Source organism: Centroberyx gerrardi, chromosome 5 (assembly GCF_048128805.1).
Source record: "Centroberyx gerrardi isolate f3 chromosome 5, fCenGer3.hap1.cur.20231027, whole genome shotgun sequence".
In the NCBI taxonomy this organism is placed as follows: Eukaryota; Metazoa; Chordata; class Actinopteri; order Beryciformes; family Berycidae; genus Centroberyx; species Centroberyx gerrardi.
Window position 1 is genome coordinate 7,121,931 of NC_136001.1, and position 11,494 is coordinate 7,133,424.

An 11,494-nucleotide genomic window follows, 5' to 3' on the forward strand; every position below is an offset into this window, starting at 1 on the left:
AAATCTTTAAATATATTTTTTTTTTAGGAATCGTGGAGCTGGTTCAGTTTAGACATAAAATCACTTGGATAACAATGCTTATCATCATGCAGCATCGAAATCAAAAAGAAGACGAGGTTGGAGGATGATACATCACAGGATTACTGCCACACACTACAACCAATATGTAATAGAGAAAAAAATACTCAAACAGAAATGTGCCTTTTGCAGTGGTTCAGAAATAAACATTCACAAAGCAGTGGCATTCAGTGCTTTTTTAATATCATATTGTTGATAAAAAGCATGCAATGAATAAACTATGACAAAGGTACAAATCATTTGTACCTTTGTCATAGATATGTTACGTTTTTTTTTACTCAACACATTTGTTACAAATGTGTTGAGTAAAAAAAAATGTAACATATCTTGTAATGATTATTGTTAACAAATACACATCTTAAACATATTGCATAAATGAAACAGTACACCTGTATCCCAATATCTCAGCATCAGGGGTCCAGAAGCCCGGCCTTGATGGAGCAGGAAAACATTATGGTGCCAGACTCAACACACACTAATGCAAATCAGATGCTGGTAAAAGTGCAAATCGGTGAGGTAATCAACATAGTTATTATTCTTGAAATGTATCTATAAGGTATAAATGTGATTCGATTTGAGGTTTTATGTTAAAGAGGCGTTAAGTAAGTTATGACTTTTATTGACTTATTGACCAAGTGTCTGGCACAGCTTACTATGGACTATAATTGGCTCAGAATTGTTCACAATGAAGTCCAACAAGACACAACATCTCAGATTTTTTGTTTAATTCCTCAAGTCTGAGCTGGTTTTGAAGTAGAAAAATCCCATCAAAAATGAAAACAGCACGGCCATTGAAATCTCAGCCATAAGACAAGGCTCGGTTCAGGTTCAGAAATGGATGAGGTCAATCTTTGCTCAGAGTTTCTGCGGCTTGTTGACTGTCGAATAGAGAGGATCCTCACAAGGTCCGGATGGGTGATTGACAGTGGAGTAGGCGGGGCTTTGGTTGCTCCTCACAACAGAATATTCACAGGCAGGGGAGCTGGCTTTGTGAGTCGGCGTGCCGTTTGTTAGGATGACGGTGGAGTAGAGGGGCAAGGCAGAGGGGTTTGTGGGAAAGCTGGCGTTGACGTAAATCGAAGGAAGCGCAGTTCCTGAGTCTGGCTTTTGGGGGCGCTCCTGTATCTCTTCATAGACATGAAGGCCCTGCAGGGAAGAAGGAAAGATACAGTGTGAATAGTGTTTAGTGCAAAGTACATATACAATCCAAACAGTAGGCATTATCCATACGAATCCTACTGTATACTGTAGTATGCAGTACAGTAAAATAAAACCTGACTTGATATTTGGTGGACATTTTAACCCAAAGTATCACGAGTGCAAACATTTTAGCATGGAATTAAACCCATAAACCTGACAATATCAACGCACTACGTGACAATCTTAATATTTTATATGCAAATTATGCTGTAACCCAAACACTGGGGCATCTAGCATCATGTGGGTTTGTCTGGTTAATCTAACTATTGCTCAATTCGAGCAATGAACACACATACACAATTGTGTAGAGAAAATTACACATTAGTTGTTGGACTGTACAATATAAGTTACATATACTGTATATGTTGAACATATATGGGCTGCACATATATCACCATACATCCAGAGGGGGTATATATGTTTGGTTCATATATGACTATATATGTAACATATATGACAACATTTCTCTGGTATAGGGGCATATATATAGTATGTTCATATATTAGATTTCCGTATGGAAAAGCATACACTAACCTCTCTGTTCCCAACAGCTGTATTTTTTGAAGGCACAAATCCTGGGGAGCAAAACACACGAGAGTGAGAGGGAGAGAGGGAAGGGAACCAAAGAAATGCAACAAAATGAAGGAAAGAGAGTGGATTCATTTAATTAATCTTTCATCAAATTATAATACAGCTGCCTCTCTAGCTAACCCAGTGGTTCTCAGCCTGGGGGTCTGGACCCCCCCAGGGGGTCACAAAATAATTTTGAGGGGTTGAAAGATGATTTATGGGATAGGAAAAATACACAGATCTACTATACACATTTATCGTCATATCTATTTCTGATTTTTATCTAATTCTTGCTTTTTTTCTATACTGATAATTAATCAGATGAAACAAGGGAAATCTTTGGTAATCAAATTCTTTGGTTGAACTGTTGACGTGTTGAACTGACCCAGCTTGTGATGTTGGGTCCTGAGTATGGCTTCATTTTAGGGGCCACAAGGCAAAAAGGTTGAGAACCGCTGATCCAAGCCATCCACAACCAAACACCTACAACCCACCAGGAGGGATCTCATAGAGTTGCCACTGTTGCTGAAACTGGGTCCTTCAGTTTGCTTTCATTTGATACTATTTAGCGGTGACCATTCTGCATCCCCAATAGTAAGAACTTGTGTTATTTGGTGTAATTTAGGACACTTCAGGAATAGTGAAAGCTACCCAAACACCTCCAGGCATGAAACAAGGTAGTCTGTGGACCATTGGTGGGGACTCGAGTCACATGACTTGGACTCGAGTTAGACTTGAGTCACAATTTTAATTGATTGACACTTGACTTGATGCATGAAGAGAAGACTTGAGACTTGACTTGACTTGGGTTCTGGTGACTTGGGACTTGACTCTGACTTGTACTTTGATGAGTGGAAAAGGTTTTCTGAATTTGTATGGAATGATTGAATTTATTGAAGTTGAAACTGATTATAGAAATCAAACTCATGATGCTCTTACCAAGTTTTTATCCTATTAAAACCATATTGCATTGAAAAGTCCTCGATATTTAGTTTTCTTTAAGATATTAAATTGATACTGGGCTCTTGGCTTGGTGTTCTACATTTAGACTTGAGACTTGTGCTTCAAGACTTGAGACTTGGGACTCGAGCAAAGCTGACTTGGTCACACCTAACTTGCAGGAAATGCAGGAATGAAAAATACTACTCAGCTGTAAACTTATTTTTACTTTTTTGGGCTTTTTTTTCTGAATCACTCCTCCCAGCCTGCCCACTCCCAGATAAAAAGAGACGACATGACATAATGACTGCATTCATCTATGGCATTTTTAGAAATGACATCCCTATAAGGAGTATGACAAAAGAAGTGTGTGTGTGTGTGTGTGTTTTTGTGTGTATGCATGCATGTGTGTGAGTGGGCGGATTTCATATTGGTCAAACTGATGATGAAATCTCTTACGTTTGCAGACGAGGACCAGAGTAAGCAGAAGCAGCAGCAGCAGCACCGCCACACAGACAACCACAATAATGATCATAGTTGCCAGGGAGTTGTCTGCAAGACGAAACCACACAACACAAGGACGTCCGGCATCATTAAAGCCACCATCAACACACCCACAACTGTCTGTGTCATGGCATTTATTTGCCATGACACAGACCTGAACAGTTTGTTCAGGTTAACTGAGCTGACTCTTCTCAAGCTACAACTCAGAGTGTTTTGGAGTATAGACTAGGGCTAAAGACAAGACAGTTTACTGTGTCACAGTAACCTACATTTGGAAACAAATCCACCTTATCACACTATTCACTTTAACTTATAACAGTGCTGAATGGTCTACAGCCACACCACAAGAATGTTTTTCAGGTATCACTCTTTCTGTAGACCGGTTGTTACACATTTAGACATTATTTGCACACAACCAATTCTCCCATGGACCTCCATGATGGCACCAGATGTGTATCGCTTGCAGATTTGGGACAAAACTGCAAAGCCTCTATTGGGGAACGCATCACAAAGTCATAGGACTGAATTTTCCTTGAGAGCCCATAACTCAAAACTGGTAAAAAAAAATAATAATAATAATAAAATATTGGGAAAATGTCTACTTTTGCAAGATAGCAACCTTGAAGTACATTTCAGTGGCTGCAGTGGATTTAGCTAGCAAACACTCTTTCTTACCAGAACTGTAATCTTGATTGGTTGAAGACACTGGAGATGTAGCAGCTGGGACTGTGATGGATGGTGATGAGGTTAGAGAGCGGGTTGTTGATGTGATTGGTGTAGTTGGTTTGGTTGGTCGTACTGAAAGCAAACAGTCAAAACTGCATGTGAGTTGTGCACGTGGGTAACAATTAAAGTTCAATTCCAAAATAAGATAGCAACGGAGAAAACATATTGGTAGAGAATTGATAGCATAAATGTAAATTTAAAGGGTAACTTCGGTATTTTTCAACCTGGACCCTATTTTCCCAACTTTTTGTGTCTAAGTGACTAAAGGGGACAACAATTTTTGAAATTGGTCCAGTATTGAGCGAGATCGCTTCAGCCGGCAGCCGCGAAACGAGCTGCAATGTAATCCGACGGGGCAAATCGCACCGTCAATGTACGTCCACTAAAAGTGCTTGTTTTTGCCACTGACAGGCTCAGATTGTTATTATAAGTGTCTGACAACATTATGGAAAGGACCCTACAGAGAAATGAAACGTTTTTCTTTACCTTTCGCTTGATCCGGTCTGTCTGTAACCAAGTCTCGCTCAAGTCTCGCAAGAGTTGAGTTGTTGCAGGAAGTTACACACAGACCGGATCAACCAAGTGAAAGGTAAAGAAAAACGTTTCATTTCTCTCTCACACACACACACACACACACACACACACACACACACACACAAACACACACAATGGACCCAAGTTCTTCAATAACATTTTTTTCTCCTCCTCTTGCGATGTGCTAAGCTCCTTTTAACACCTTTGACACCTTCTTTCATCACTCACCAACATCCTCCTTCATGTTTTCGAAATTAAAAGACAACAGGAAAGTTTCTTGCAGTGAGATTTAATACAAAAATATTAGGATCTATCTCCAGTATAGTTAATCTACATGCACACCACTCTTTTCCTTTTATTTTATTATAGATTGGACTAAACTCCTTGATTTTATTTTTTATTAATTTCCCCAGTTGTGTCATTTTTCGGACACAGCAGTGACACACTACTGCTGAGTGAGTATGGGTGGTTATGTTAAATATGTTTTTGACTATGGATTTTTAAAATAGCTCTGTGGTAAAGGGTTTTGACAGGGCATGATGCGAACACAAACCCAGGATCACGTCACCGCAGCGCAGCAGTGAAGCAGTCAGGAGGAAGACAGAAGTAAAGATAGCAACAACCCCAGATGTCGTGTGTTCAGTGTGAGAGAGCGGGCAAAGCAGAACCGACCGGTGAAACCACAAGCTGGTTTTGTTTGCACAGGATTGGAAACAGGAATTTGCGGTGGCATACTTTAGAGAAATGAACATCTTCCTTCCATTAAAACATATCCGCCATTTAAAAAAACTGACACCTACTCTTACAAAATAGCTGATTGCACAAAATTAAAACTGATTATGGGACTTTTTTAATAACTAGCAACTGACTGAAGTCCTTGGTTGACATTTACACTGATAGCACACTGGATCTTCTGTATTTGAGGCAACACAGTCTCACAATATTCGGTAAAATGAGCACAAACTCTGAAATGCAGATGAAGTGTTATGGACATTATTAATGTGAAGATTACGTTCTACCATGAAAGGAACATGACAATAGCATGAACTGGACACTCCATTTTTACTCCTACATGAAAAGGTTAGGTGATGATTAAGTTGAGTCAAGTCAAACAGTTCGGTTAAGGTTAGGGTGAAGGTGTTGGTCATGGTTGATCAGTTGGGAATTGAACCTGGGTTGTGAAGTTGAATGTAAATGTATTTTTTCTGACTTGATAATTTTGGAGGTTTTTAGCGCGCTTCAGTCGCTATATAATTACACACAATGTTATTTACTTCCATACATATGAAGGGTTTCATCCCTGCTGCTGTAAATATCCATCAGTCAGTAATTCAAAAACACAAATGATTCTCCCCTCAAAACACAACTATTTGGTAAGTGAAGTTCATAAGATGACTCATAACTTGGTGGTTTAATGTGTGGTGTTTACTAGACATTGACATCTGGATGGATCTTCTCCGTTACAGATGTACTTCTCTCCCCGAGCATTTGAATATTTACACCAGTGTGTTATGTGTCATCCTGTCCGACGTGTAACAATTTTTTAAAGGTTATAATACCTGTAGATAGATAGATAGATAGATAGATAGATAGATGTGCTAAGGGGGTTTTATGACCCTTAGGCCCTTCAAACCTGTTAAAACCCCTTTGTACACTTTCAAAACTACATGGCTGTCAATGAGAAATGTGTGTTTTCATATAACAACAGCATTATACTGATTAAATAATTATGCAGGATGATTTGGTGCTGTTATCATGAAAGTTGAAATATCTTGTCTTTTTGGGGAGTGAGATGTTTTTAAAAACCCTTTGGGAGGGTTCTTTGTTTTCTTTGTTTGGTTTCCTTCTTTTTCACTTGTCATCATTTGCATGTACAGTAGGATTAGATCACTATATATCAGTGTGCTGATTTATCAGGCCGATAGTGGCATTTATTAAATATCAGATATTGGCCAATCACTGCTGATGGAGTTTGCTCCATGACCACAGCTACATAGAAACAGTCTGTAAAACCTGCAATTCTTTTTTATTTTCTTTGCACAATTTATTTATTAATTTAATTGTCCAAACATGTTGTTTTTGTAAATTAATTATTCATTTAAAGTTTCATGTACCATTGAATAGGTGCAGTGGGTCACCCTGCCTTCAAGCTGCTAACCCTAAAAGAATTCAATCTGTTTCAGTGGAGAGTTTTAGTGTCCTCTGTGGTCTAAATGCTGGCTTTTCCACTCTGAGTAAAGTTCTGGGGGAAACACTGAAAACTTGTAATTTTTTGGCATGAAAATGGTCTTGTTTACAGATCTTGAATATAGTTACAAAGTGTCAGTGGCTTCAGTCTAAAAATATTATTATTGGTGCTGGCCTGCAACAACCCATATTAGTCGAACACTAATCATATGTTTGTGTAAATAAACTAATCCTAAAACCTAAATATTTGCATGTGTGTGTTACTCACCATTAACTTGCAGGTTGACTCTTCTGAACATAGTACGGTAACGTTGTCCAGCTGAGACTTTCTCCACTCCACAGCCGTAGAAACCAGAGTCTTTAAGGGTCAAGCTACTGATGGACAGGCTGAAGGCACTGCTGTTCTCTGATAGAGAGACTCTCCCGTCTGACTTTGGAATTTCCTCACAGATAGATCTACTGGTGTGTTTACAGACAAACCTGACATTGGACTTAAAGTCGTCTTTTGGATTACATGTGATGGTGGTTGCATCTCCTGTATGGGCAGTTGGATTGATTTGGTCTTGGCAGCCATCGTCTGCTGTAAATCCAAAAGAAAAGCAGAACGAAGTAGTGTAAAGTATTGTAACCACATTCTAATACTGTGTTAACACATAATGAATATCTACATAATATATAATGTGTGCTTTATAGCAAAATTACTCATGACTTGACATATAGTTCAGAAAAGGTGGATTATACTGTAGATGGAATACTATGTGTAAAGCCTGCGAATAAATGTCAATGTATGATTTGGGAAAAATTTGGGGAAAATAGCAACATACTTTGCTTGTATGATACCTGAGTTAATGAATATATTTGTTATAAACAAACTATAATGTGATGTATGGATGTGTCCTGTAAACCTATGTGGGCTAGGCATGATGCTGATATAAAATCAATCTCTCATTGCACATTAAGAGGCTAAGTATTTTATAACTTAAAATGTGTTTCTACATTCTATACGTGTATATCTTACAGAGATTTTCATTGTGTACATACAACACTTTTCCATAAGATAATACATAGATTATACACTGGAACAAGGACACTGCAACGTAAAGTGTTTCCAAAAAAATACAAATAAAAACAAAAAACAAAAAACAAATAACATCTTCACTCTGTCACTGATGCAGCTCAGTAAGAGTGGATCATGAATGGACTTGGACTAAAAAGTGAATGTCTCTTACCATCTTCTATGTCCAGTTTCACAGTGGTAAATCGTTTCCCTCCTGATTTACATTCGTAGGTCCCTTCATCACCTGGTTCAAGGTCTTTGATGGCCACCGTGAGGTTTTTCGCTTCAGTATCATGGAACAGAGAAAATTTGTCTCTGTTTTCCCACCTATTGTTCTTCATAGTACTGACTACGGTTTTGCAGAGAGCTTTGTCTTTTTTGCAAAATTCTACATTATTATTATTATTTTCAGTGATTTGATTTTCTCCGGCATTTGTGCAGTTGAAAGTGACCCATCCTCCTCGGCACCCCTTCACTTCACTGAACGACTCCTCACAGCCTGTCAGTCAGTCAAAGAGAAAAGACATGGATCTGAGTGCAGATTGTGATAAAATACTAAATCATCCCAGAACTGCTGCAAGGCTCTGAATTAGCACTCTATTGATGAAACATATTTCTTCTGTATCTATCAATGGATCATATTTCTTCTGTATCTATCAATGGATCATAGACTTTCTGTATCTATCAATGGATCATAGATCTTCTGTATCTATCAATGGATCATAGACTTTCTGTATCTATCAATGGATCATAGATCTTCTGTATCTATCAATGGATCATAGACTTTCTGTATCTATCAATGGATCATAGATCTTCTGTATCTATCAATGGATCATAGACTTTATGGATATATCAATTAATCACAGACTTTATGGATCTATCAATGGATCATATATTTTCTGGATCTATCAATGAATCATGCAGTTTTTGGACCTATTAATTGATCATATACTTTTTGGATCTATCAATGGATCATGGACTTTCTGACAGGCAGCAGACAGTATGAGGATGGGCCTCATCACTGCGGTGTTTCTTCACTGCACTTCCCAGAGATCACCTGTCAATCAAACAGTGTGGGCGGAGCTTGGATTTTCTGTTGATGCAGTTTGAGTTTCTCTTTTCTCTGTCTTTGTCCATGGTGGCTATCACTGCTCATGCTAACTACCCAGTTCTTCTTCTTCTGTTTATTACAAACAAAACCTATATGCAGTTCATGAAAGCTTTTACATTTGCTGTTCTTAACATTTCCAGCAGCAGCAGCAGCGGTTTGTTTGGAATCAACAGAAGAAGAAGAACTGGGTAGTTAGCATGAGCAGCGATAGCCACCATGGCTGAACAGACAACCAGAAAAGACCCTGATTTTCATGGCCAACACAAAAAATTCTCGGCGCTGTACTATCACTGCTGTTTCTGAACGGTCAACAAACTACGTTACACCAAAAATGCAGTCTCCACGGTTATTCCATTATTAGCAGTTCTCAGTTGTGACCACTTCCATCTTGACTAGACTGCTTCTTTGGACTCATTGAGAGTGTCTCACATTCAGACCAGTATCTTTTCATCTGTGAGAGGCTCATCTGATTTAAGCAAAACAGTGTAACTCTTCTGTTCTCACCCTGTGCTTGTAGTAAAAAAAAAAGTAGCAAAAAATACATTTATTTCTATGAAAATGTTGCAGATTATTACTTTAAGTTTTCATCTATGTTGGTTAGAGCTACAGTATTGTACTTTGCTGTGAGAGTGCTACACATAGCCTACTGTATGTTATGTTAAACTAACACAAATGAATGTAGACCCAAACTAGACAAGGGGATGTGGATGAGGTAGGACAGTAATAATGATCAGATTAATTTCTGATATAAGTAATTGGGCTGTAATAATCTTTTTACCTGCCATCAATGAGAGCATGAGTATGAGAAGGTTCCTCATCTTGTTGTCTTGGATGCTGAGATCTTCAGTCAGATTACTGAACTCTGTTCCAGCTGGTTGCTTCAGTTCTCTCCAGTTGGTTGCTCTCTACTGTCTGCACAGCTGTATTTCCTGATTTTATGCTTTAGATGATCTAGAAACTAATCCCTCCCCCCCTCTTTCTGTCTGCCCTCTTTCTTTCTTTCTTCTTTCAATCTCTGTCTTAATCATACCTCCTTCCTCTTTTTACCTTGCTTCTGTATGCTGGGCATCACACCGTAAAGAGGTAAGGGTTAGAGAGAGAAAGCAAAATCCCCTTTTGGATAGGAAAGACACTGACAGAAACACACAACAATTATAAATTAGATAGAAATGAATCATTGTCAGCGTTTACATGCAAGAAACCCAGTATCTCCTCTTCACAAATGGATGCAGGCTCATCAGTATTTCCTTTTTCTTGCTGAAAATAGAATAAATGAATGATGACTAGGGGATAGGTTGTGTTTCTGCACAGCTTCTCACAGCAAACTGGGTGATTGAGGGGATTAAACTGATAGATAGAAACATCCAAAAGGGGAAATTAGGGAAATTTCTTCTAACAACAATATGATCTTCCAACAACTAGCGGGCAGCGTCTCTCTTCCTCTGGATGTGTGTGTGTGTGTGTGTGTGTGTGTGTGTGTGTGTGTGTGAAGCAACGGTGTGCCAGGACTCGGTGTTACACTCAAACAACACTGCTTCATGTTTAATTCACTGTTCAAGGCAGCAGATATCAATCTGTGTAAACCAGAGGAAGGAAAATCAACAGTGGCAGTTAGGAATGTCATAAGTGACGACAATGATGACGATGACTATTACTTTAATAATGATGATACTAATGACAGTGCATTGTTGTTACCACATACCTGAGATTACACATAGTGTTATATATTATCAATACTGAATATCATAAAATGTTAAAGGAACCTTCCAGCTGGTATTTGATGCAGAACATGTAATCATAATCCATACATTATGATTGAATGTTTTTGATTTGTTGAACTGTGTTTTATTTGATTCATAATGTTTTGATTTATAATGTTTAGCAAGTCGAGACAAACTCTCTGTGGAATTTCATGGAATTTAATGGAATTCTATTCTGTTTACTGTCATTCCAATTCAATTCCAGTTCTGTTTCCTTACAGCTGGGTGACATTCACACTCACACTCCAATCCAGGAACTGAATTGAAATGCGCCATGCATTCTTAACTAAATTCATGAATGGCCCCGACCCTGATGGGACAGATCCTAGGTGCAAATGTGTGAATCTGAAGCAGGGCGTTGCTGAAAAAGCGCAAGCATGCTCAGCTGTCTTTCCCTGGATAAATACAAGTTAATAATAATAATAAAAAATTTGAGAAACCATTAAGGGAGCATCCTGCAGTGTGCGGCTAACAGAAAGCCCTCACATTGACCCCAGCACACTCGATCAGATTGTGTTGATTGTGTTGAAACCCGCAATTTAAAGCCGTCTTTCACAACTAATAACACAGATCATTTTTCCTGACAATCCTCTCTGGGTATCTTGGCAGTGTTGTATTGGGAGGGACACCCGTCTTATTTCACAAAACGCTAATGGTTTTTGGCCGATGCCGTGGGTTTGGAGCTTGATAACGAACGTCATCCGCTCCAAGTGAAACATGGAACAATGCTTGAGTGTGTGTTGATGGTTTATGAGTGTGTTTTGCGATCAGTGCGGCTGCCAGCCGATCTGGAAAGAAAACACAGATAAGATAGAGATTTTATACGGT

General features: G+C 38.7%; 1 protein-coding gene across 1 annotated transcript; it reads right to left on the bottom strand.

Annotated features, from left to right (window-relative positions):
- Positions 1-58: 58 nt before the first annotated feature.
- LOC144539362 (uncharacterized) lies at positions 59-7,012 on the bottom strand. Its single transcript, XM_078283804.1, has 5 exons — positions 7,007-7,012; positions 3,967-4,089; positions 3,247-3,339; positions 1,813-1,853; positions 59-1,224 (listed from the first exon to the last, which is right to left on the bottom strand). Exons 3-5 carry the CDS (start codon positions 3,320-3,322, stop codon positions 934-936), a joined length of 408 nt encoding a protein of 135 aa, XP_078139930.1. The 5' UTR covers positions 3,323-3,339; positions 3,967-4,089; positions 7,007-7,012; the 3' UTR covers positions 59-933.
- Positions 7,013-11,494: the final 4,482 nt, after the last annotated feature.